The 25,360-nt window shown below is 41.8% G+C and overlaps 6 protein-coding genes across 7 annotated transcripts; 4 read left to right on the forward strand and 2 right to left on the reverse strand.

The window, feature by feature from the left end:
* Positions 1-523: 523 nt before the first annotated feature.
* On the forward strand, positions 524-8,780 carry sfi1 (SFI1 centrin binding protein). The gene is made up of 30 exons (XM_031853295.1): positions 524-850; positions 934-1,005; positions 1,150-1,260; positions 1,341-1,435; positions 1,538-1,655; positions 1,749-1,851; positions 1,981-2,137; positions 2,263-2,424; positions 2,559-2,629; positions 2,712-2,804; positions 2,898-2,995; positions 3,124-3,190; positions 3,348-3,478; positions 3,568-3,649; positions 3,739-3,917; positions 4,020-4,095; positions 4,339-4,434; positions 4,521-4,597; positions 4,707-4,809; positions 4,894-4,990; positions 5,695-5,855; positions 5,944-6,018; positions 6,431-6,505; positions 6,608-6,784; positions 6,871-7,076; positions 7,154-7,225; positions 7,361-7,613; positions 7,699-7,784; positions 7,875-7,974; positions 8,591-8,780. Exons 1-30 carry the CDS (start codon positions 687-689, stop codon positions 8,768-8,770), a joined length of 3,537 nt encoding a protein of 1,178 aa, XP_031709155.1. The 5' UTR covers positions 524-686; the 3' UTR covers positions 8,771-8,780.
* A 453-nt stretch (positions 8,781-9,233) lies between these two features.
* sxph (saxiphilin) lies at positions 9,234-16,767 on the forward strand. The gene is made up of 17 exons (XM_031853306.1): positions 9,234-9,310; positions 9,694-9,857; positions 10,693-10,792; positions 10,928-11,104; positions 11,222-11,384; positions 11,502-11,566; positions 12,172-12,329; positions 12,464-12,650; positions 12,729-12,877; positions 12,970-13,060; positions 13,625-13,672; positions 13,810-13,992; positions 14,700-14,847; positions 15,099-15,181; positions 15,286-15,470; positions 15,925-16,111; positions 16,222-16,767. The coding sequence occupies exons 1-17, from the start codon at positions 9,256-9,258 to the stop codon at positions 16,263-16,265; spliced, it is 2,187 nt and encodes a 728-aa protein (XP_031709166.1). The 5' UTR covers positions 9,234-9,255; the 3' UTR covers positions 16,266-16,767.
* Positions 16,768-17,496: 729 nt separating this feature from the next.
* On the forward strand, positions 17,497-20,697 carry sirt4 (sirtuin 4). 2 transcript variants are annotated; one of them, XM_031850415.1, is made up of 4 exons: positions 17,497-17,765; positions 17,918-18,396; positions 18,780-19,074; positions 19,173-20,697. In XM_031850415.1, the coding sequence occupies exons 2-4, from the start codon at positions 17,918-17,920 to the stop codon at positions 19,323-19,325; spliced, it is 927 nt and encodes a 308-aa protein (XP_031706275.1). In that variant the 5' UTR covers positions 17,497-17,765; the 3' UTR covers positions 19,326-20,697. The 2 variants fall into 2 exon arrangements, with proteins under 2 accessions (XP_031706275.1, XP_031706283.1); XM_031850423.1 differs by having other exon boundaries at positions 17,497-17,584.
* cunh1orf74 (chromosome unknown C1orf74 homolog) lies at positions 20,364-21,217 on the reverse strand. Its single transcript, XM_031850437.1, has one exon. It carries the CDS (start codon positions 21,197-21,199, stop codon positions 20,420-20,422), a length of 780 nt encoding a protein of 259 aa, XP_031706297.1. The 5' UTR covers positions 21,200-21,217; the 3' UTR covers positions 20,364-20,419.
* A 132-nt stretch (positions 21,218-21,349) lies between these two features.
* Positions 21,350-22,512, reverse strand: tomm6 (translocase of outer mitochondrial membrane 6 homolog (yeast)). The gene is made up of 3 exons (XM_031850477.1): positions 22,327-22,512; positions 21,586-21,720; positions 21,350-21,441 (listed from the first exon to the last, which is right to left on the reverse strand). Exons 1-2 carry the CDS (start codon positions 22,422-22,424, stop codon positions 21,624-21,626), a joined length of 195 nt encoding a protein of 64 aa, XP_031706337.1. The 5' UTR covers positions 22,425-22,512; the 3' UTR covers positions 21,350-21,441; positions 21,586-21,623.
* Positions 22,390-25,302, forward strand: uqcc2 (ubiquinol-cytochrome c reductase complex assembly factor 2). Its single transcript, XM_031850464.1, has 4 exons — positions 22,390-22,713; positions 24,433-24,507; positions 24,987-25,053; positions 25,137-25,302. The coding sequence occupies exons 1-4, from the start codon at positions 22,576-22,578 to the stop codon at positions 25,241-25,243; spliced, it is 387 nt and encodes a 128-aa protein (XP_031706324.1). The 5' UTR covers positions 22,390-22,575; the 3' UTR covers positions 25,244-25,302.
* Positions 25,303-25,360: the final 58 nt, after the last annotated feature.

Here is a 25,360-nt window from a genome sequence, read left to right on the forward strand (position 1 = left end):
GTTTTGCTAGTAAGATATTTGTTGTGCAGCTATGTGTAGTAGAAAATCTAACTTGATTTGTAGGGGTTTAATTTACACTCAATTTAGAATATTCAGAAGGCAATAATTGGGGCACCTATTCATTATCTTGGGGTTTCCCGATTTGATACTCAGTCATAGCCGTCTCCCGGTGCTTCGTGTGAAAATTTAAGACCCCGCCCGCACGGGCTGTCTAGGGCTGACATTGCGCGCAGCCGTTACCCTGAAAGGACATCGGGTGCGTTCCAGACCTCCTGTTAGCAGTAGTGGTCACCACAACAAAGCGAGAACAAATATGTCACAGTGAAACACCTTGTATTCAAAATGAGGCTTTATAACATTCGAATCAGCTCCATCTTTAGGAGATTATTTAACAGTGTACAAATGCAAGAGAGACACATTTAACGTCCACGACCGGAACTCGGCGCAGGATTTTGAAAACGTTACATTTTGCCGTTGACTGTGTCTGGAACATACCCTACTACAGTCACGTGACGAGGAAAAATAAACGCGCTGCACTTAGTTACCAAAACAAATTGTCCACATTGATGAAGGTTGTTAATTATGTTTTATACTTAACACTGTGGTAAAGTTTTGGTGTTCATGTTTACATTAGATGTGATGTTGTGGTTTTACCGCTCTGTACTCTAGTGGTCTGGTGTAATATAATGCAAAGTAACGCCAGAAAGCCAGATCCAGTGAGACCACGTCTAAGCAGTGGCAGTTCTGGTGGTGAAAGAAAACAAGTGCGCAAAGTTCACACAAGAAAGGTCCCGTACAGAGTTGGATACAGCTGGAACAAAGGTGGAAGACTCAAGGAGCTGAGAATAAGGTGCCGCCGAGACACTTGAATTACTGTATTATCACTCTTATCTTGTCATTGATAACTTTAACAAACTGTTTCAACCACTTAAGGCACTTGGCAAGAAAGTTCCTGAAGATATGGATGCAGAACACCTTTGGCCGAATTCTTCCTCATAAAGCCAAGTAACATGTTAAACTAATTTCTGCAAATTCATTCAAAGAAGAAATAATTGTATCTTTAAAGCTAGGATCAAAGTCTGTTTGCCACTTTCAAATGTGCTATCTGACCCTGAGTTATCTAATCCAAGGGAATATTACATGTCGCAGGTCCCACTACAACACCGTGGTCTTGAGACAAGCTTTTGCAGGATGGAGAGACGAGTGGTGGACGTCCAGGAGGGAGTGGAGTCTCACAATGCGGGCGGAGTGTCACTACAGGTACATGAAACAGTCCTGTAACTCAGTCAGCTGTTCACAGACCGTGGTTGTTTCTTCTAATTAAGTGTTTTGTGTTTCAGGTATTATCTGTATAACTTGGTATTCCATAGCTGGCGAACATTTATGTCACTGCAGAGGGAAAAGAAGCGCAAAGTCCAAACTGCACAATCATTTGGTATGATTTTTGAACACACAGTAAGAGTATATCTAATCGCAAAGCCTGATGTTGTGTTAGATATCACAAGCAGCTGTTTTGTTATAATTATTTCCTTAATAGCTGACGGGCATCGGATGCGTCTGGTTTGGGAACGATGGGAGGTTTTCACAGAAATGAGGCGGATGAAGAATAGAATGCTTGAATCTACCCTTGAGCAGAACAGACTTGCTACCCTACAGTAAGATCATTCATTGTATTTACAAATCAGACTCGTATAATGTTTAGTGGATCATCGGTTTTTAATGCTATTATGTTTATTTCACCTGTGCAGTTCAGCGTGGAGATCATGGCGGACTCGGCTGCAGCAGCATCAAGACCTTCACACTTTAGAGGATCAAGCCCTGAAACAGAGGGCGCTCACTATACAGAGCAGAGTAAAGACATAATCCAACACACACACATCATCCATATGCTGTCAACACTATGTGTGATGAATGCTGATCTCCTTCCTTTGCGCTCTGCGTGGCGATTTGTGAATGTCTATATATTTTGTTTTGTCAAAGACTTGGTTTCAGTGGAAAGAAATGCACACAACTGCCTGTTGCCAGAAAGAGAAAGAATCCAAAGCTGCGCTTCACTTCATCCTCAGACTGAAAAGAAAATCATTGCATCGTTGGAAAAGTTATGTGTCTTCCCTCCAAACCAAGAAAAAGTCACAAGGTTGTTATAAACTACCTCTCTTTCTTCCTTTAATATAGACCAAACGCTCATCAATACTATACTTTTCTTGTTCTCATTTTTAAGCCTGATTACTCAATTTTCTTTTATAATTCCTCATTTTTTAGCTGTGGCGCAGCGAGCCTGCGATCTCCGCCTGGTGATGATGTGTTGGAGTCAATGGAGCAGTGCTTTGCATCGTAAACGGTGCGAGGAAGACCGGTTGCAAGCTGCAGGGCATTTGGCCATAAGGATCACCCAGCGCAGAGCACTGGAGCGCTGGAAAGCTTGTATCCTTAGCCAAACACAAGATAAGCACACCTTTCATTTTCAACCAACAACAGCATCAAACGTAGTTCAGTGAGGGATCGTTTGGGCTTGTAAAAAATCAGAACAGCTGTTTGATTCTTGAGCTTGTCAGTAGATGTGACGTTGTGCAGAGAAGAAGCTGAAAGAAACAGGATTGCAAGTCAGAGTCATCATCGTCATCTGCTGGTAAGATGAAGAGCAAATTAAGCGTATGAGTAGAGATTGCGATCATTCAATGTATTGATCACTGTGCGTTGTCTTGTTGCAGCGTGCTGGAGTGCAGGGACTTTCTCTTAACGTCATCAGGAACAAAACACACCGACTGAACAACAACATGGCTGTCCAACATTATCATCAAACCGTAATTGATGAGCACTCTATCATTATAATAATACAGAGTCGAAACATACATCACGTTACGTTTCTAAAAATGTCCCTTTTGTTTTTTCCGTAGATGACGTGTAACTATTGGAAGCTGTGGCAGGACCGCTTGGAGGAGGCTGAAGACGAGAGTTTTCAACCCCTGAAAGAAATGGCACTGACGAACCACAGGTGCTTTTATTTACATTTGTCATTGCTTTATGTTGTAGCATCCGAGCTACGAAGATGTTGCATATTTCGTATAAAGTGTTTCCTGTTTGCATGATTTTTATATAATTTTGGACTTGTTGTCTTTCCAGCACATCTCTGTTGAGCAGATGTTTTCACCACTGGAGAGATAAACTCGCTGAACAGCGACACATGCAGGTATGTGTTTAGATCCAACACATGAGAAATACTTATAGGGCAGAGATCAGGACACATCATATAAAAGTGAATTAATTAATTCAAAATGTAGGTGAAATATGAGTGATGCTATGTGACCTTAACTCCTACATATAGTTTAATTGCAAACTTTCTGCAGGAACTGGAGCATCGTGCAGACGTTTGGTTCGCTGAAGGCATGGTGCCTCGGTGTTTCAACTTGTGGGTTGAGTTTACTTTACAGAGAAGACTCCATAAACAGAGGAGACACAAGGCAGACGTCTTTAACCAGTGAGTTACAAACCCCGCGATTTGTACACGTGTGATTGTGATTTATTTCGGTTGCTTCCACATGATTTGTTTGATCGCTGTGTTATCAGGCAGCGCCAGTACACTTTGGTGTTTTACACCTGGTGGGGACAATCAGAGAAACACAAGGAGCAGATGCTCTCTGAGCGGATGGTACGTTAGCTGTACACAAACAACTGCATGTTGTTTATTACGAGCTCAGGTGTGTATCAGATACTGACGGATAACTTCGCTGTTACCAGGCAATTCTGCACGAGGAGCGCTGCCACTTGCAGAGAGCCTGGACTCGCTGGAGGCAACGGACAGTGCAGCAAATTGACGCAGAGGAGAAACGGGAGGCTTCAGGCCGTCTGTACCTTCACAGACTTCTCCACAAGTCGCTGACACAGTGGAAGGACAACAGCGCTGAGATAAGAGACAGGTGAAGCAACCCAAGTGCTGCAGAAGTGTTTGCGTATAGTGTGGGGAAACTTGCTGGTCTGTTGACTAACACATAATTTGAATACTCTTGTTTGCATGTCAGGAGAAATCGAGAGCTGCAGGCTTGTCATCAGGGTGACCTGCGCTGCACGAGATTGGCTGTGGATACATGGAAAAGGGTAACTCTTGTAGTACTTGTTCGTTCAGTTTGCACAACATTTGTTGACGTAGTACCTGATATACATCTGCTCAAGGTTTAAAGAAAGACAGAAAGTGACCTGCTTAGGTCTGGAAACTTGGAAACTATTTTTAATTTGTTCAACATTATAAAATACCAACAGCAATCACATACACAGTTATCAGTTTCATGTGTGTGTATGTGTGTGTGTGTGTGTGTTAATGGCTCTTATGTGTTCGGTCAGTTTGTTCAGTGCCAGAGAGTGAAGAAAAGCAAACTGAAACAGATGCAGCGTTACCATGAAGTTAAACTCCTCAAACACACGTTTGTGGCCTGGAAGGTACACGAGCGTCTGAAATCCCGTGATTTCTTAAGGTTGGAGTGTTGAAGATAAAGCTGATGCACTGTCGCCTGCTGCATTCACAGAAACACCACCTACAGATGTGTCAGATCTACCGTCACGTAGAGGAACATTACTGGCAGCATCAACAGATATTTCTCAGGTATTGAACACATATTCTCACCTTTATTCCTTTACAAGGTCTGACGTCTGCTCCCATTTTCTCCATCTAAATGATTCATGTCGGCTTTACCTCAATGATGTCTCTTCAGGAAGGTCCTGTGTGTTTGGAGGGAGAACGCAGTGCTGCGGACAGAAGTCAGGCTCACAGAGCAGCGAGCACAGAATCACTTTCAGCACCGCCTTCGACTTAAGGTTATAAAGCGTATGAAAACCTGTCATAGCTCTTCCTTTGTGGGAACTTTTGCTTATTGCTGTCTTTGCACTGATTCTGTTCAGGTGTTTGTTGCTTGGAGAGAAGCAACAGCATGTGCAGCTTCAAAGCGACACCAGCAGGGGGAAGCAGTCAACAAGGCTCTGAGGTCCATAAATCAAGGTAACAACACATGCAGTTTATTTTCAAGACCGTTGTCATTTTATTTTCTGTTTCAGATCCACTTTTTTTCTGAACGTCACTTCTCTTCCATGAATGTCACTTATTATTATATTATGTATTTATATATATATATATATATATATATACTTTTATATTTATCATACAAGTATTTTGGTAGTCATGTATATTTCTTACACCAACATAGTTAGGAAGCATTATTTATTTTTTGTAAACACATTTATATCATTTTATTTTTTCCCACTTTTACGTTTATTAGAAAGCATTTGGAAGTTTAATGCAAACTGATTTTCTCTTACTCTTATTGCTGACAGCTGACTTTTAAAGATGACACACAAAACAACACAGTCTGTGATGAAGAGACATCCTCACACAAGGAAAAACCCAATGATACAGACCAAACAAAACAGTTTATTGCAAATTAAGTGCAAAACTTTCAGATTTTTAAATGTTCATTACAAAAAAACTTCTTCTTTTCAAAATGAATCCTTTCTAAAATGTTTTTTTGTGTCTCAGAAAAATGTGAGCCATCGTCTTCTACTTTTGTCTGTTGTATCAATGTTTTCATAGTATTACACCTCAGATTTGGCAACTATTAAGTTGTTGTTGTGTCAGGATACTGTTAAGATTAGGCACATGTACCTTGTTCAGGTACAGGTTTTTAGTTTGATGTTTTCTGTGTTTAGTGCGGCTCCTGCGGTCTTTCAAACAATGGAGGAAGCAGACCAGGGTGGCTCGGAGAGAGAGGATGTGCATGGAAAAAGCCAGGCAGCACCACGACTCCACGCTCCTTTCCAAAGCACTGAAAGCCTGGAAAAACCATCACAACCAATTACAGAAAAACAAGGTGGTGACTTTATTATCCCTGAGCTGTTACATAAAGCCACACTGTAAACTTCCCGACATGAGTTTTTAAAAATGTGATTATTTCACAGGTAATGAAACGACAGGGAATCCTTTTGCTGAGATTAAAGATGTACCAGATGTACTTTGACCAGTGGAAAATGAAGGTTTGTTTCTTTTTCACACACTTTAGCCTCTTAACTCTTCACACATAAAGATGACTGTTCTTGTCATTAAGAACTCAGCCAGTAAAAACAGTTGTATTATGTCCTCTTTGGTTCTGGAGGAGCTTTTTAAAGTGTGTTTTTTTTGGCTAGTGACTAAAAGTCAGGATATCTCGTCCTCTACTCTTGCTTTTTATTTTACTCTTTACTTTGTAAGTGTCTCTCACATCTCCCCTAACTTTATTGAAGTATAAAATCGCTTGTGTACCCCTTTAAAACAGATAATCTCAGCCAGATGTAGTTTTACTTGAATATTGTCTCTATATGGAGCAAGGTTAGACAGTCAGATCAATATCTGTGATTTGATATAGTGCAGTTAAACTGGCCGTGACTTTGGTTTCCTTCCCGCGAACAGCTGCAGCACAGACGGAGAGGAGCGAAGCAGACGGAGCGAGCGCTCTGGCACTGGTCCCTCACTCTTCAGGCCAAGGTAACCCTTGCCTGCACAGCCGCCTCTCACTGCAATATTGAGCACTGAATTGCAGAATTGGCGCTCACGCGGTCTTGATGTTGTGTTGTGAATTTGCTGCAGGTGTTGTGTGGATGGAGGCTGCAGGTCACAGAGCAGCGCAGGAAACAAGAGCAGGCGGCCAGAGCTGCTCTGGTCTACAGAGACCAGCTGCTGAGGGAGGGCGTGACGTGCATCCTCACATATGCTGCTCACATGAACGATCTCACAACGAGTCTAACGCAGCACAGCCCAGAGCAGGTTTGTTGAGTTTGTGTCACTTCAGACGTAAAATGATTGAATAATAATTGAGTATCATTTCATCAAGGCTGCCTGTGTTCCTGCAGAGGTCACGACATCTCCACAGAGTGGTGAAGCGTTGTGCGATGCGGTGGAAGCAGCGGGCGCTGTGTAAACCACGGAGAGAGCAAGAGGTCAAAGGGCAATCGCCCAAGAAGAGCGTGACCTTCTGTTTGACTACATGTGGATTGAAGAGTGTATCCCCTTCTGACTCGGAGGAGCAGGAAGCTGAAGATGGAGTCCTTAGCAAGCGGTGAGTCTGAGGCCTTCACAGGCTGTGAATCTGTGTTCAACAGTTGGACTAACAGAGTTTTTTTCATTGTTTTGCAGACAACTCAGCCGTGCGCCTCGACGTCAGCCACGACGCTGCGAGGAACTGTTTGAGTCTCCACTGAAAATATAGTTAAACAAAAAATCTCTACATTTCTTAAAACTAAACATGTATTTCAAGTTAGAAATTGGCTGTTATTTAAACATTGTGTTTCTCACTCAGCGGAATGAGCTGCTGACAAAAGCTTTTCCTTTTCTTTTTTTCAGCACCCAAAATCAGGCTGCCATCACCAAAGCTGAAGCAGCTCCAAAACCCTCGCAGCTCAGTCGTCCTTCACAGGAAGGCCGTCGTACAGCGTCGTCCTGCCTCCATCCTCCATCCACACGTCAGAGTATCATCGTATCTAACGTGTCGCCCTCTGAACCGAACATGTCCACTGTGGACTCAACTCAGGAAACCCAAAACCAAGACGTTCTTTTACCCCCTTCTGCTTTCATGACCACTGTGACCAAAGATATGGTAATAGTCACCTGTTCGAATGCGTTCAAAGCTAAATTGAGTATCTTGACTTGGTTATAATGTCTGCTTTTTTTTTTTTCACAAGTCGGATCCAACTTTAGCGCTGACTGGAGAACTGCTCAGTGTTCAGCTGGACATGGTGACATACCAACAGGACAGGAAGCAGCTCCGGTATGAAATCTGTGACAGCAGTTTTTCCATTCCTCTCAGGTTCTTGAACACAGTTCACAGTGAGTGATGTTTGATTGTGTGTCGACTCAGGGCATGGCAAAGATTAAAAGAGGTATTACAAAGCTGGCTGCAAACCAGTGGAAAGGAAGAACAAATGGAAAAAGATGCTGTCTGTGAGGAGTTGAAGGAGGTAAGAAGATAAGATAAATCTGTCCTTGTTTTTTATTAAACTGGGAACAACACTTGCACTGCAGAATTTTGGTACACTTTAGAGATGATACTGTATTAATGATATACTGTTCCTTAATTATTGCATCCCAAATATCTAGAAACCATCAATGCTTATGATGTTGTGTGTTCCTTCAGCGTGATTTAGCACATCTTTGTCTTTAAGTGTTCAACCTCTTCTCACAACAACCAACCGTGACTAACAAATTAAAAAAGCAAATAATAAAAAATAAAAAAAATAAAAAAAGAAATAGTTTGACCAGATTGAAAATGCGCCAGAATGAATGCAGTTCATAATCAGAGGAAATACATTTAACCGTACGAGTTTCTTTTATTATGGAAAGAGACGGGCTTGTAAAATGCTGATCATGAGGAAAGTTATTTCAAGGTAACTTCCCAAATCACTTAAATTTATCGCTTCCACTTTTCATGCATTCTTTTGGGTTTCCGTATGAACAATAAATCATCGTCTGTGAAAAAGCCAACAATCGGAGATCACATGAGGGGAAGCGGTGTGAAATCGCTGACACTCCAAGTTGTTTTACTGGTGTCACAGCCGATGTTTTTCATGTTGACAGTTGGAGGAGCGCATCAACAGTCTGTCCGCTGAACTGGCAAAACGGAAACCAACAATGCTGCTACATGCAAAGAGGATCCAGCATTTACAGACTGCCCTCCAGGCTTCAGGAGCTGTTTTCCTCCATCACAAATCAGAAAAGACGGAAAGAGATCGCTCTGTGTTTACATTATCTGCTTAGATCACATTTCTTAAAATAACATGAACACTGACACAAGAATTGAATGAGGAAACTGTTCACCAGCTGATGCATATTTCAGAATAAACATTTATACTTCTACTGCACTCTTCTGATATCTTGATGTCCACATATTGCTTTTTATTCCTGTTGAATGCCATATAAACTGTATTGACAGAGCAAAGCATTGTCGCCAAGTTCCTCACCGCAGCGTTTACTACATTTACACTTAAAATCTGCGAAAACATTGGATAGGGCTGGTCCTTGTGACAGATGGTGCTAAATATTTCCATGTGTCTGAAAAAAGTCACTTAGCTGTTTTCAGAGGAGCTGCCCTTGCACAATAGGCGTTCTATTTATCCGTTAGTACCGATACCTCGATACTACTGTCAGGGATTTCAGACTAGCAGAGAGGACAGCTGTCTGTGGAGCTCTGCAGACGACAGACGAACAGATTTGTCTGAATCTTTGACTTACAGAAGGGCAGAATGCGAGGGCTAAATACTGTTTTACTCTTTTTCATCTTTGTCTGCAGCATCAGAGGTGAGTTATGTTACTCAACGAGTTTATTACTTTCACTGTTAAGTTATTTATGTTCTAATTGAGTCTCATGTTGTTGAATGTTCGAAATGTTTTGATTCTTTTGTAGATGTTGACTTTTGGTTGTTGATGGCAAGATTGCTGCCCTCTTTTTGGAGCTTTTTGTGGATATTATTAAAGCTGATTTAAACATTGTACTAGATGTTGTAAAATAGAAACACCAAACTAAATTTTGTTTTAGTTTTAGATTTTCTTAATGAATGAATGCATAAAGAAATGCATTCGATAACTGCATCTTACAAAAAAATGCATGGTTGACAAATAACCAATTCTGTCATATTCTGATTAACTTGTGTGGACTCCTTAAACTAATCCTTCCTTGTTAGGTAAGAAGATGCGGTGGTGCACAGTGTCGGACCCAGAACAGAGGAAGTGTGCAGAACTAGCTAAAGCTCTGGTGGCGGTGCTGCCGCCTGCTGCTGTAGAAGCAGGCGGCAGACTCTCGTGCATACAAGCGTCCAGCACGACTGACTGCATCGATAGGATCAGGGTGAGCCATAAAGCCTGAATGGCAGTGTCATGAAAGGTGTGCAAGGGACGAAGACGTCACTGTAGCAGATAGAAATTGCATGAAGTTGTGTATTTGAATGTGAATTTCAGCTTGAATTCATACAGTAAAACATTTTATTGTTTATTCATAAAAATCGATTGAAAATATAACGGTTGATTTCTTCTTAACAAAGTCTCAGAGATAAATTGAAAAACTTCAGTTGGAAAAGAGACAACAGATTGATGGTTAATTTTTAAAAATATAATATTACACTTATCGTATAAAGTCTCACAGATAACTGTTGCGGTAGCACAGATCAGGGCAGGAGGTTTACAAAGCTTTCTGTAACAAGGAATAAGGCCAGTTAGTTGCGTTTAGAGCTCGACTGATACCGGATTTATAAAACCAATATTGAGGTTTTAGAAAATCTGATAACAATAAAGCAACCAATTTTGTTTTTTCAGTGTAAACTTTTGATAAGAATCACTTATATTTGGTATTAAGGAATTGTGAGTAGCGTTTGTCAATGCTCCCTGATGGACATTAGATGTGATGGAGTGGAGATAAGCTGTTTCTCAATTACTTAAATGTGGCTTTGGCATATATGTCGATAACCACATGATTTATCAGTTTACCTTTATTTTGGATAACCTGTTTAAGGGGCCAGAGGTTGGTATGTGGGATGGATTATCCAAAGTTAATTGTCCATCATAACTGAAAAGGTGCTTCAACAAAATGTCTCAGAGTGATGAAAACCCTTCCTTTATTAACTGTAGTGAGTTCTTCTTTGAGTCCTCCTGTCACTAAAACTCACCGTGTTGATTATTTGTTTCAGGCAAACCGTGCTGATATAGTGACGTTAGATGCAGGAGAAGTTTATTCTGCTGTGAAGCAGTTTGGCCTCGTCGCCATCGCCAAAGAGATATACAGTGACGGTAGGTTTACTTCAGATCTCTGAGACGCTTCAGCATGTCTTTACAGCACAAGTGTCTGAGTCAGTAAACCTGTGTGTGTGTGTGTGTGTGTGTGTGTGTGTGTGTGTGTGTGTGTGTCCACGCTGAGTCCTACAGGAGGCTGTATTCTGTCTGTGGCTGTGGTGAGAAACAGCAGTTTGGACATACGATCCCTGCGGGGCCTCAGGAGCTGTCACAGTGGGGTTCGATGGACGGCTGGATGGAGTCTTCCCCTCGGCTTCCTGCTGTCCCGCAACTACCTGAGCTGGTCAAAGGAGCAGCCACTCAGTCATGGTGATGCGATTATAATCAGCTGCCAGTGAGAACAGTAGAGTGTGGATTCTTTCTGTTTTCTATTTTTGGCATCCCTAGTTTTATGGTCCCCTGACTTGTTTTTCTCCACTCGACCAGACGTCAGTACCTTTTTCAATGCCAGCTGTGTTCCCGGAGCTGCTGCCATGGCACCAACTCTGTGCTCTCTGTGCCAAGGCCAGAAGTCCTACATTCGCCAGAAGAATTACAACTGCGAAACATCCCACAGCGAGCCCTTCTACAACAGCCAAGGGGCCCTCAGGTCGGGTTTCAACAAAGAATCAACAAAGCTCTCAACTTACAACACACATTTGCTATATTTCAAACAGGTCCAGCATAGAAATTAATTTCCTTTATTGCCTCTTTTGCTCTGTCACAGATGTCTCAGGAGTGGAGCAGGAGATGTTGCATTTGTGGACCATTTAGCTCTTGAAAGTATTGAAGGTAAGCTATTTTCTAATAGACCACTATAGTGTCTTACCATTTATTTATTCTGTTACAATTCTGTTACAATCTGAGGCCACATGGGGGCCGAAGGGTTTAGGATGCTAACCATGTCACTGCAACGTACACAGTTTGAGTCCAGATTGTAGTAGCAAATCCCCCATATCTCTCTCTTTTGTCACGCTATCGCTGTGACAGAATCTGTCCACAGACAGAAATATGAACAGCAAAGTACTGAAAACCTCTTTTGTGGTAGTCCCTGCTACAGTAGATGTCTCCAGGACCACATTTTGTCATCACGACACACACACACACACACACAGACTCACAAGATGAAAATAATACCAGCGTCACTGTCACGGCTGGTACTCTAAGTGATAGTGATACAGTAGAAGTACAAATGCAAACATAAATATTGACAACTCGAGGATAACTGTCTTGTTTGTAGAAAATATTATTTTATATAATTAAATGAATTAAATAACATCCCGTTTCAAAATCAGTTCAGTAGAACACATTTGGAACAAAACAGCTGGTTAATGATAACTGCACAACATCCTGCTGACTCGTAAGACTCTTTTCATATTATCTGTTTGTTCTCTCAGACAGTGATAGAGATGAGTTCAGGCTGTTATGCGCGGATGGCACACAAGCTCCTCTCGGCCATTACAGAAACTGTAACCTGGGACGTGGTCCAGGAGGCGGCGGGGTCACCAGAGTTAACTTACGCAAGATTGCTCGCAAATTTCTGGTGACGGTACAGGTAATTCTTTTTTTTGTTCAATCGTTTTTTTTTTTCCCCACTTTTGCCCACAAATATCACACACTTTTGTTTCTGTGCTACATGTCCGTATACCCAAATAAAAGATGCCTAAATGATTCTTTATTGTTGCTTAGATGCTGTTTGGCCGACAAGGGAGAGAGAGACGGCGCTTCCAACTCTTCAACTCATCTTCTTTTGGAGAAAGCGACCTTCTCTTCAAGGATGTGACGGATAAACTAGCTGTTCTTCAAGATGACATGGATGTCAGTCAGGTGCTGGGGCTGGATTACGTGGCACTCCTCAAAGGTCTTGGACATGAAGGTGCTTGTACCCACATTGTTCATTTTTATATTAAAGACAGGCTGATTTCATGAGCTCATTGAACCTGTATGTGTGCAGGGAGCTCACTGGAGGACAGCGTTGTACGGTGGTGCTGTATTAGCCACGCAGAGCAGAATAAGTGTGAGCAGTGGGCTCTCAGTATTAAGTCAGACCCGCTGGTGTGTGTCAGAGCCGTCTCGATGCGCGAGTGTATCGAGAAAATTAAGGTAAGTCATTCAAGTAGCATGAATCGCAGGATCTCTGGATGTTATAGGTCTATCACAACTATAATTCAAGCTGCAACTATACCTCTCTACAGAGGGACGAGGTGGACGCCGTCTCGCTGGATGCAACTCACTCTTTCATCGCAGGAAAATGTGGTCTTGTCCCTGTAGTTACAGAATATTACGGTGAGGCTGCCGACATTCTCCAAATGCATTTACTCACAGCAGAGAGGCTTCTCCAAAACCAAGTTGGAGCTTTTTCGACTTTATATTATCGACTAATGGTCGTCATTATTGGATTTGTACAAATGATAATAATAAGGCAATTTTCAAACAACATAACTGTTCAAAATGGAGAAGCCATGACTATCCATGATAATAAAATGTATAATAATAATAAATGATAACACAAGTGCATTGAAATTAAAAGATTTAGATCAACAAAATAGAAATCTTACAGAAAACAAATGGACGTAAATATACAAGATCCAACTTTACGTGTCCTGTTGCAAAGCAGGAAGTTATTTTCATCATTAAGATATTTGAATTGAGGAAAATCCAATCATCAGTTGCCTTTCTGCCTGCAGCATCTAATACTGCAATTAACCACAATTTTCTACCCAGAGTTTTTCACTATTGTTTGACATTTTATAAACTAAACACTGAATCATCATTACATTATCTGCAGTCATGGTCTTCATTGATTAAAAGACATTGATCTGTTTCCACTGTGTTCTCTTGGCCTCTCAGGAGAAAAGTGTGTGCTTGCTGAGGGAGCATCCCACTTACAGACAGACGGTAAGACATCCCAGTGAACGAACAACTTGCAATAATCATAACACATTTCATACATAAAGCACCTTTCATACAATAATCTTGGTATCCGATGTGATTGTCGTCTTTACATTTAAAACGGCCACCGTCTCTCTCCTCAGTGTTGCCCTCAGTGGTGGGTGTGGCAGTCGCAAAGCGCTCCAGCAGAAACGTATTCATCGGGAACCTCGGAGGCCGCCGCTCCTGTCTTGGCCACATGTACAGCCCCGCAGGCTGGCTGCTGCCATACAGACACACGTTAAGCCTGGAGCATAACTGCAGCTCCCCCTGTGATCCAAACCAAGGTACTGTTTCAAAACACTCATGTGCATGAGTGGATTACAAAGTGTTAGGGCCCCCGCCTGACCTTCACCCACAACATGTCAATCAAAGACACGCATATCAACCAGGAAGAGACTCAAAATCAAACAAAGAAACATAAAATGACTACAAAGGGACACAAAAAGACTACAAGGTGTTGCAAAATAGCTGCAAAGAGACTAACAAGGACTGTGAAAAGGGCCAAAACAAATACAAAGAGACAGAAATAGACTACAAGATACACAAAATAACCACAAAAAGAAACATGAAATTACTAGAGAGAGAGACACAAAAGGACGGCAAAGTCTAACTACCAGAGACTCAAATTGACTACAAAGGGACACAAAACAACAACAAAAAGAGGCTGTACAACTGTAAAGTCTGTGTGTCTTGCTCCTACGTGGGAGAGGTGGCGGGGCCTTTGCGTGTCTCTTTAGAGGGGCTCGTTGTGTCATAATCTGACAATGTTCATGTGGAGCTGCATAAAAAGCTTTATCACACCTGAATTTATTTTTATATTTACAATAGTAGTCGTCGTTGTGTTTTATCTCTTCTCTGTGTGCTGTGACCTCTTGGCCTTTACACTTTCTGCTGTTGGTCTCTTAAACATACTATTACACACACACACACACACACACACACACACACACACACGCAGAGCTGCAGTTTGTCACTATGTGTGTTTTCTCAGTGTACAACGACGTGTTTTGGAAAGGCTGCCTTCCTGGCTCTCAGGGGAATCTGTGTAAAGTGTGTGTGGGCGGCACCGGGGAGGCTGCCACCAAACGCTGTGCTGACAACCACAATGAGCGTTACTATGGCAACATGGGGGCATTGAGGTATGTGCTGACCTGAACAAAGGCTTTGCTGTTCATGTGCATTTACACCGTTTTTATGAAGATTGAATATCTTTTGTGGTATCCAGCCATCAGGACAGTTGTGGTTTATGGCTCTCCGGTAGAAAGTTTAAAATCGTTCGGCATCTGCCATCATTCTTAAGTAGAGGCCAAAGTGTTTACAGACTAATATCTCAACCCTTGAGACATGGATGTCTCTTGACACCCTTTAATCCTTTACTCACTGTTCATAGGTGTCTGGTTGGAGATGCCAGTGGTAAAAGCTACGGCGACGTGGCCTTCCTCGAGCAACACAACCTTCTTGCAAACATCCTCAGTGAGATAATCAAGATGGCATTTTGACATGAACACACACACACTTTTGCTAACATGTAGTTTATGTTTGTTAAGTAATATTATGCCTTTGTGTTGCTGTTGCAGGTTTGAGTTCCACTGGTTGGGCAGAGGGGTGGACGTCATCCGACTACGAGCTGCTGTGTGGTGACGGTCGTCGGGCCCCGCTGTCAGAGTGGGAGAGCTGTAACCTCGGATCCATCCCTCCGAACTCCATCATGACACGACCGGTGCTCACGTCACGCGTGTACGACTTCCTCATGAAGTCACAGGTCAGCTTATGTGAACAGATTTTTGTTTAATAAATGTGAGTGTTTCAAATCAGGTTGTCCTTTTACACCTCATGTGGACTATCAACCCTTAAAGCTGCAGTTTGGGACAGATAGGAAATAGGAAAGTCTTGACGATGTCTGTCTCTGGTTAGCCTCATGCTTGCCATTGCATTTTGAATAAGTTTATTTCAGGTCACAGTTTGATGCTTTACTTTGAGAAATATACAAATAAACACAAAAGAAAATGACTCATATCTCAGATGTTAAAAGTGTCTAAACACAAGCAGAGAAAGAAAAAGTAGACAAGAGTACAAATCTGACCAGACATTTGATTCCAGCTTTTGTTTTATGCTGACCGAAATGAGAACAGACAGTTAAACTATGATCTTTGGCATTGCGGAAAGGAACAGGGGAATGTTTAGGTGCTTATTTACTCTCTTTTTAAACCTTCTAGGAAACTTTTGCAGCCAACCCAAACACGGAGTTCAAGCTCTTTGAGTCTCAGCAATATGGAGAGAGTGATCTGCTGTTCAAAGATGCAACTCAGTGTTTTGTGCACACAAGCCACTTGGACTACCGCTCCATCCTCGGAGAGGAGTTTTACAGTCAGGCAGAAACCGCCTTCAACTGCACACAATCTGGTACGACTGTAATCAGATACTTCTGCTTGTTTGTGTCAAACGTATAATCAAACCACCGCTCCCACACATGTTGATAACGCTCATGTTTGCATGTGTTTTCCTTATAACAGATATCTTGGAGTTTTGTAATCAGGACGTGTGCAGCATATTCTAATGGACACACAGAGGGAAAAGTTACTTTTCTCTGTGCTACTCAGTGGTTCAACCCTTCATCCACAATCTTGTTTCGTCCACATCCGACGTCTGCAAACCATCAGTGGTATCGTCCTGTTCACGGCTGACGTTCTATTCAAAACGTTGCTGCCTGATTGAAGTGATTAGTCATTACTATTAATACGCGTTAAAGGATAGAGAAAATCAACTTTCAGATTCCATTGTAACTTAAAATGTTGTGTTGTGTAATGGCACACATATGGGTTTAAAATCGATCTGTGTAGAATAAGAATATGGAGCCATGTGTTACATTTTTACACACACCAATTATAGCACTGTATTTGTTAATACATAACATGAGTGTGAGACTGGGAACATAAGATCTATGGGGATGCCATTTTAAAGCAATGTTTACTGTTCATTATCTTTAAAGAAACTGTGAAACTTGCTTACAGAATGTTTGACATTGAAACTTTGGTTTAAATAAAGATATACAAACTTCACAGGAAAAACACTGAATACAGCTTAATACAGCTAGGACTACTGCATTTTGTGTTGAACAACGTTACACAACGTATTTAATCCAATTATGTTGGTGCAAGTTATTCAGTCATCTTTTTCTTTATTACTTGTGTCTGTGTTTACCGTTAGTTAAAGTAATACTTTTTATAAATAATTTTAAAGGTGCAAGTTACAGATTTAGGAGGATTTTGATTGCCTCCCAACGGCTCTCAACATGTTGACAGCGAGCCAACAGCTGACAGAGCTGACAATGTTTACCTGAGAGGCTGGCTGGTATTATCAGCTGTAACAGCCAAGTGAGAGCAGTGCAGAGCAGCGGCAGTGAGTTAACCAGCGTGACTTAATTCTCTGCTCAGGTACACATTACTCCCCTATATATTATTACACAGCAAATAGTTGTTTTCTGCTATATTAATGTTCAGAATGTTAAATACAGCTCCTTTAACTGTATTGATTCCTTTGGACTACAATTTGTTATCAAGAAAAAAAATGATTTAACTTGGCTTCAAAGTATGAATAAATATAAATATAGTGATGTCAGAAGGAATTTGTTAATTTATTCAGAAAGGAAGGCAAATAAAACTGAACACCCCGGCAATCTGGATCTTACTTTTTTTTAACTGCAACTCCCAGACTACAGCGCGACTGTGTTTGGTGTTACGTTAAACCTGGTATTTCCGGTTTCTGCCACTGTGAGAAAAGTTCCCATCTTATATCAGCCTGTTGTCAAGTTATTCAACCAACGCGTTGAAGCTGCTGACACTTTGCCGTGCCCGTTATTACCGTTAAACTGATAAGGTATAGTAACTAACTGACTTAGCTAAACATAGTAAGCTGGATAAGTGAGTACATTAGCCAGCTGTGAGCTAAGCTACCGGTTACACTGTAGGGAAGTCTCAACTATTTCTTGCTATATTTCAATATTCAGCTGCATATATTCAAGCTTTGTTGGCATTAACCATCTTAACGACATTATAAGGTAATTAAAGTGTGTGTTCGCTGTGAGTGGCCTCTTAGCTAACGTCTGATTTGTACACTGACTTGTCCCCGCCCCTCTGTGAGGAACATGGAGCAGGCGGTGTGAAAATGCATGCGGTTTTTATTGATGTTCATCAATTTGTCTCGCTGTAGATGAGATTACCACAGCGATTCCTCACACTACACGCAGCACCTGTGAGGAGGGCATCCTCGGTCCCTGTGGTGAGCTTTGTCCCCGCCTGCAGCACCGCAGACACCCACTCCCTGGAGCTGCTGCAGGACTTTGTGTCCCGAGCAAGTCGCCTGTTTGTCATCAGTGGAGCCGGACTCTCCACCGAGTCAGGGATCCCCGACTATCGTTCAGAGGGCGTCGGGCTGTATGCTCGCACAGACAGGCGACCCATGCAGCACGCGGAGTTTGTCCGCAGCGCAAAGTCCCGTCAGCGCTACTGGGCCAGAAACTTTGTCGGGTGGCCGCAGTTCTCCTCCCATCGGCCGAACTCCGCACACGAGGCCCTGCAGCAGTGGGAGCGGAGAGGCAAGCTGCACTGGCTGGTGACACAGAATGTGGATGCTCTTCATTCAAAGGCAGGACAGAAACGACTGACCGAGCTCCACGGCTGTGCCCACAGGTGAGAAAAACACCTGCCACGTTAATCATGAGCCTCCTGTAGTGGTTGTCAAGATTGTAGTCTTCAAATTTGCTTTATTTTGTCCAGGAAAAGGACAAATGTTACATATTGGCACATGGTATGTCATTCGATTTGGTGTAAATACAAATGATAAACAACAATGAAAGAAAACATTTTCACCCCTAGTTATATTTATTAGTTCTGGATTATTTGGCCAGTTTTTTCCTGCAGCCACCCAAATGCAATAGAGGTGATATCTCAGAGACAGATATCACAAAACCTGGGCATCTATTGACACCACTCTATGTTTTGTCATTTGGGTGAACTGACCCTTTTAAGTCACCATAAAGATACATTATTATTCTTCATATACGTGTCCTCAGGGTGTTGTGTCTTGGCTGTGGTGCCATCTCAGCGAGGGAGGAGCTGCAGACGCAATTTGTAGCGCTAAACCCGGACTGGAGAGCACAGACGGGCGGCGTGGCTCCGGATGGTGATGTCTTCATAGAGGACGGCCAGGTCCTCAATTTCCGAGTTCCCTCCTGTGAGAGCTGTGGAGGGATACTGAAGCCAGAGGTCACGTTTTTTGGAGACACCGTGAACAAAGCGACGGTACGGTTTGTGCACGACAGACTGGGGGAGTCGGATGCGGTACTGGTGGTGGGGTCGTCGTTACAGGTAGGTTTTAGAGGCACTTTGGTCAAACATAACACTTGTATTAACACACTTCTTCTGGACTTGTGTGTGTAATTGTGTCCCTCTCTGTTATTCACAAGGTTTATTCAGGATACAGGTTTTTACTGGCAGCTGGTGATCGGAAAATGTCCGTTGCCATCGTGAACATCGGGTCCACGAGGGCTGACCACCTGGCTGAGCTGAAAGTGAGCAGCCGCTGTGGCGAAGTGCTGTCGGTCATCCGACCTCTCTGACCGTCATGGACGTGCAGTTTGGGTAATCTACATTAAGATGGTCAAAACTACCTCAGATTCAAACTGGTAAACAACATCATCAACTTCAGGAGGAATGTCTCGACTGGCACTTTGTTCGAGCTACATAAAAGTAACCAGGAGCATTTACAATTCGCTGCCATTATCAAAGGACGACAATAACTAACATCTACTCTCACATATGTTATGCAGAACCAGTGAAAACAAGTGTGCCTGTCTTGGAAATTCAACTTCTCTTCACAGTACAGATTGCTGTCAGTTGATCATCATCTTGGTGCGACACATCTGCTCTGCCAGGGGAAACAAGAAGCCTCGAGCTGTACTGTATTTAGCACCGGCTAAATACCATATAGAATATGTGCAGCAGATCATGCAGCGTGTGGTTCACTGTCTGAAGGCCCAGAGTTGACATGACGATTGGAGGATGGGGCCACGTGGTTCGTCTTCTCAGGCTCTGTTCAACGTTGTGTACTGATGCTGCTTTTATTTAGATTATTGGAAATATCGATGAAGCAGTGTTCTTGTTTGTGAAACCGCAGGCTGTTATTGCACAAAGCTAACAATCATGTTGCAGTAAGACACAGTGGGTAATTTGACAATGTTTTAGAAACTAATTCAAGTGGAGAAAATGTAAAATACACTGTAATCAACTGGTTTTAAAGGGTGGGATTCGATTTGCACTATCCTGGCATAATTTTGTGTGTTTTTAAATAATGGTGCCGACACTGATGTGTGAACATTTTAAATGTTAACATAGTCAACAGAATCAACATTTTCTTAATATGTTAAACATATAACTACAAGTATGAGGCTTTAAATTACAAACTACATCCTGTCAATCAGTGGCTTATGTTTTACCTGAAACTAATGCAAATATTTATATTCAGTCATGACAAACATGCTATTTTATGAATAATGCCAAAGCATTAAAGCACTTCATCCATGAAATGAAATGTATTGTGTGTTTGCATCGTGTCAACCAGTGCATGTTAAGAAATAAAGAGCTGTTTAATGTAGAAATAAAGTAAAAACCACGTTCATTTAAGTTTATTTTAAAGACAAATTTCATGTCAGCATCACAAACAGACTGAGGGCAGAGTGACTGTGGATTGACAAAACGTAAGATCCGTTAGAACATTTTGCTGCTTAAATCGCTCTTGTAAACAAAGCCTCCAGTGTTCCAGGTTGGACTGCAGCGCTTTAAGCAGCACAGCCGGGAAGCTGAAGGAGTACAGACAAAACCTGTGACCTGCAGAGTCTGCCTGCCATGTTGCTGAAGCTGTAGTTACTATCAGGGGAGTCATAGACAGACAGTTTTCAAAGCTCTTGGTCTGATCAAACCAGTAAGTGACAGGGAAACCCAACAAAAGACCAAACACTGTGCACAGGTTCCACTCATCTGACTTCTCACCAACATAATGAGGTTCCTGAGCCTCCTTCAGTTGTTCAAGCCCTCTCAGGAGAAGCAGTAAATCTTGTGTCTCTCCTCTGAGCGAGTCAGCGATGATGGGCTCCTCCAGCGTGTGGCAGATATCAATAACAGCCACATTGTTATCATGCAACAGCTGTTCTACATTTGATCCGACTGTAAGTGTATTGACAATAAGACTGTTTCCATTCAAATCCAGTGTGAGAAGTGATTTAGACACAAGCTGGGAAGACTGCAAAGAGCTCAAATACTGCTGCACCTGATCTGCTCCGGCGCTGTTGCTGTCGTACAATAAAGCCGGTTTCAGTCCCAAATCAACAGCCGAGACCTGAGCAGCCAAATCCAGAGTCTGAGGGACGGAGAGAGATTTTCTACCAGCAGACAAACATCTACGAGCTGCAGCAAGAAAGAGCTCCTGAGTGGACATAGCTGGAGGAATCGCGTTACATACGATTTTAATTATTTTAAAAGAATATGGGACAAAAACAATATGAACGGAGACACTGATTCAATGTAATTATTTATCTTCAGGCATCCTACAATGACATGAGAAAAAAAATATTCTACAAGAAAATTAAGCTGATTTGGGTCTGATTTGTTAAAGGAAAACTAGTCAAACAAAAGTCATTCATTCACGACCCTCGTATCTTCTTTGTTGGTCCAAGACACCTAAAGGGACAAAAAGATGCCATCAGTTACAAACGTGTAGCTCTGATTTTCAAGATGAATAAAGTTGCTACAATAAGACACATTTGCTTAATAGTGAACTGAACCACACCTCCCTCTGGCTCTGACAAAAGGAGATGATCTCACCATTATCCTGGTTTTAGCGGTGATGTATTTTGAATATGTTATGTCATGGGCTGAGGAGACATCAGGTCAAAATCTGAGAGATTTCTTGCAACCCAAACACCAGCTGCAAACAAGCCCAGGTTGACCAGTAGATTCCTAAAAAGTCACAATTGACAAGATTAAAGCTTTAAACAAAGAACAAAAACTACATTTATAAGCCAGCTGAAAATAAAAACACTAAATAGCAAAAAAGGTTTTTGTAATTTGTGTGGTGATTTGATTAAACACATTAAACATTTGATTAAACAGCCTGACCAGTACTGGATTGTTATGGCAAAATGAATGATAAATGAAAATCTAAATAATGACACTAGATAAAGGTAATTATTTGTTACTATATTGTAACTGAAAGAGGAGAGAGGGATATGACAGGACCCTAAAATCCAGGTGATAAACCAGGACCCGCACAGGGGTCATAGGAGTGTTTAGCTGTAACGTTAGTGATGCAGATCAAATCAATTCAAGAATCCGTTGACATACACTCAAAAGCCCTTTCGAGGGCTCCTGGAATGTTGAGACCTCGGAGCAGTTTCCAACTAAACCCGGTTGGTAATCCAGCCTTGATACTGACTAAGTGGTTTGACTGAGAGAGATTGGACGAGGCAAGGACAAATCTCCCTGACGCAGTGTGTGCTAACGTTAGCTAACGCGGCTAACAACCACACTGTTCACACACACACACATTCATCCACATTAACGCACCTTCTGAAGTCATTTTTGTCCGTTGCAAACCGACAAGCTGAACCGATCCACTCCATCACACTGGCGGAAGGACCCTTTTTACCGTCTACTCCGCTCATCTTGCTATCGTGCTGTTGTAACGACAGAAACAGCTACAACGAGGGGAGCCGACAGGAGGAAGAGTTTAGATGTGACACAAGTACGGTGAGCGATAAAGCTCAAAACTCACGCGTCCTTAAAACAAACGTGATTGTTATTATATGTACAAAGATGTCTGCCACCAGGTACCGTCGGTTCCTGAAGCTGTGTGAGGAATGGCCCCGGGACGACGCCAAGAAAGCACGGGATTTAGGGACGTTTCTGCGACAGAGAGTAGCCTCAGCCTTCCGTGAGGGTGAAAACACACAGGTACTTCTTTTACGTGAACACAACACACGGCTACATAACACAGCGAGCTAAGCTAAGTGGATCATGTGCCGTCGACCTTGCCTGGTTGCTGATACCTGTGAAGCCTCTTTATGATCAACACTGTAATCATCAGTGTATACCTTTTAATCAACCAGGTAGAAAGGCTTTCATCACGTAGACCAGGGGTCACCAACCGTTTTGAAACTGAGAGCTACTTCAAGGGTACCGAGTAGTACGAAGGGCTACTTGTTTGATACAAACTTCCTGAATAACAAAGTTGCACAGATCACCTTTTAATAATCATAATATATGTGAAGAGACTAATCACATGTCAATGTTAATTATTCCTCACAATAATTATTAACAATGATTGTGTATTTTGTTGAAAATCACACCTGTTATATTTTTGTAAAAATTATCACTTCTAAAATTTTTTAGGAAATCATTAACTATCATATCTTCACATCTTGGTTTGTACTAATCACTACCTTCGTAACATTTTTGAATAAATCATGAACTCTGTCCCATGTTTATACAAATTATCAGTTATGTAGAATAAAAAAATCAACTATTTCACATGTTTAAATGAATCCTATTACATTAGTACTAATCACCACATTTTGGGAAATCTGGGTCAACTTTGCATTGCGCAATGAAGCCTGCATGCCGGCCTGTAGTCTGTTGTCACCAGTTTTTTTTGAGTACCTTTTTCTCCACGAAGAAACTAGTAAAAAGTTTCGTCTATAGCCGAGGGGGGGATCCAACCCTCCGAGGCACGCGAGCGCCTTTGGTCGCCTGCGTTCAAACCTCTAGTCTGGGCCTTTTCGATCGTACTGCGTTGCCTCGCCTCTACCCCCGCCACCCACGAGTTGTTGCCCGCGGCCTGTTCCGAGGACTGACGGACCTGACGACGGTGTGCGATCGCGGCGGGTGCGGCGCGTCCGGTGCCAACGGGAAGCGCCCGCCATTCGGAACCTGAAAACCTAGTGCGGTGCGGCCTCTTCCTTTTTAAAATCTACATGAATGCAAGCGTTTTTGATTAAAACAGGACAGAAACTACAATTTTTAGACGGAGCTCCATGGGGACCTAGTGCTATTTTTAGAACATGCCTTGCGGGCGACTCACATGGTCCCTGCGGGCGACTCACATGGTCCCTGCGGGCGACTCACATGGTCCCTGCGGGCGACTCACATGGTCCCTGCGGGCGACCAGGTGCCCGCGGGCACCGGTGTTGGCTACCTCTGACGTAGACAGTGTTCCATAGTTGTGCAAGTAGCCTACAGAGGTGACGTTACTTGCACTTTGTAGTTCTAATATATACTACTGTATATTTGTACATTCCTAGTAAAAAAACAACAGATGTACTGTACACATTTTATAGTATTTTTTTCGTATTGTGAATGTTTCTTTTTTATTTTCTCTCTACTTTCTTTCATCATCAACACACAAATCAACTCTACTTACATTTTTTTTCAAAGAACAAATCTTGTATTTTGAATTCAGTAATTTGTAGAATATGATTATCTATATACAACAATTGACAATACAGTGAATAAAACAAACACTTCATCTGTTTGCACTTTTATACTTTTGTTGTTCTCTTATAAATGTCAGTAAAATAGCTGAAGTTATATTTTCTTCCATGGAATCTGTCATATATATATATATATAAATTTAATTTTTACTAATATAAAAATTTTATTTTTTTTTCCCATTAGATCTCTGATCCAGAGAAGTGTGACCAGATGTATGAAAGTTTGGCCCGCATTAATGATAATTTCTACAGACAACGAGTAAGTACACTATATTATTCACATATCTCATGTGCTGCTGTATCTGCTACATCTACGCATTAGAGCTATTTTAATTACTTTGTTGCCTAATGGGGGACATTCTTTGGTGTGCGCATTTCCTTTTAAATGCAACAGCTGAAAGATAAATCCTTACAATACAATCCCCCACCAGAGTTTGTAACATGAAATGTATATCAGCTAAGGAATAACTTTACACTCTGTCGTGTTCAAGACTGTAAAGAGAACCGTGTGACAGTTACTTTTTAGCATTTGAGGATAATAAAATACTTTTATAGTTTGTACAAAGTTCTCAATACGTTATTGTTACAAAAGCGCCTCAATGTACTGTTTACCATTAGAAAGATAATTTGCATCAAGTACTCGTCACAACAATGTATTCTGTCAGCGGTTGGGAGTGTAAAAGGTATAAAAAGACTTTTGTGTGTTTAATGCAAACATGTCTCTGTATCTGCTCACAGTTCCCTCGTGTAAGAGACACAAGCTTTACTGGAGTTACAGTGGAAGAGTGTAAACTGCTTTTGTCAGGTATGGACCAACATTATCACAGTTCTGTTTATGAGTATTTATAAAACACTTTTATTACAGTTAACTTTATTTTCATTGTACAGGAAATGTGCAGCAGATGGACGAGGAAAAGAAGGGATTGTGGAAGACGTTAATGGAAAGATTCTCCAAATCACCAGAAGACGCTCCAGAGAAAGCTCCTGAAAAATAACCTCACTTTTCTTTTGTCATGACATGTATAGAAATAAAGCTTATTGTTGTTAACTTTAAGGACTGTTGTGTTATTATGATCTACTGTGATGGGCTTTTCAAACTATTTGAACTCCGC

Source organism: Anarrhichthys ocellatus, unplaced genomic scaffold, assembly GCF_004355925.1.
Source record: "Anarrhichthys ocellatus isolate YVR2014 unplaced genomic scaffold, GSC_Weel_1.0 scaffold1, whole genome shotgun sequence".
NCBI classification, from domain to species: Eukaryota; Metazoa; Chordata; class Actinopteri; order Perciformes; family Anarhichadidae; genus Anarrhichthys; species Anarrhichthys ocellatus.

Coding starts and splice junctions, on each gene's coding strand:
- sxph (XM_031853306.1), top strand. CDS start 9,256: ATGCGAGGGCTAAATACTGTTTTACTCTTTTTCATCTTTGTCTGCAGC. Junction 9,858..10,692: donor ACTGCATCGATAGGATCAGG/GTGAGCCATAAA, acceptor TATTTGTTTCAG/GCAAACCGTGCTGATATAGT. Junction 10,793..10,927: donor CAAAGAGATATACAGTGACG/GTAGGTTTACTT, acceptor TGAGTCCTACAG/GAGGCTGTATTCTGTCTGTG.
- sfi1 (XM_031853295.1), top strand. CDS start 687: ATGCAAAGTAACGCCAGAAAGCCAGATCCAGTGAGACCACGTCTAAGC. Junction 2,425..2,558: donor ACTGGAGCGCTGGAAAGCTT/GTATCCTTAGCC, acceptor GCTTGTCAGTAG/ATGTGACGTTGTGCAGAGAA. Junction 7,614..7,698: donor CCACTGTGACCAAAGATATG/GTAATAGTCACC, acceptor TTTTTTCACAAG/TCGGATCCAACTTTAGCGCT.
- uqcc2 (XM_031850464.1), top strand. CDS start 22,576: ATGTCTGCCACCAGGTACCGTCGGTTCCTGAAGCTGTGTGAGGAATGG. Junction 24,508..24,986: donor ATAATTTCTACAGACAACGA/GTAAGTACACTA, acceptor ATCTGCTCACAG/TTCCCTCGTGTAAGAGACAC. Junction 25,054..25,136: donor GTGTAAACTGCTTTTGTCAG/GTATGGACCAAC, acceptor TTCATTGTACAG/GAAATGTGCAGCAGATGGAC.
- sirt4 (XM_031850415.1), top strand. CDS start 17,918: ATGAGATTACCACAGCGATTCCTCACACTACACGCAGCACCTGTGAGG. Junction 18,397..18,779: donor CTCCACGGCTGTGCCCACAG/GTGAGAAAAACA, acceptor ACGTGTCCTCAG/GGTGTTGTGTCTTGGCTGTG. Junction 19,075..19,172: donor TGGTGGGGTCGTCGTTACAG/GTAGGTTTTAGA, acceptor GTTATTCACAAG/GTTTATTCAGGATACAGGTT.
- cunh1orf74 (XM_031850437.1), bottom strand. CDS start 21,199: ATGTCCACTCAGGAGCTCTTTCTTGCTGCAGCTCGTAGATGTTTGTCT.
- tomm6 (XM_031850477.1), bottom strand. CDS start 22,424: ATGAGCGGAGTAGACGGTAAAAAGGGTCCTTCCGCCAGTGTGATGGAG. Junction 21,721..22,326: donor GACAAAAATGACTTCAGAAG/GTGCGTTAATGT, acceptor GTGACTTTTTAG/GAATCTACTGGTCAACCTGG.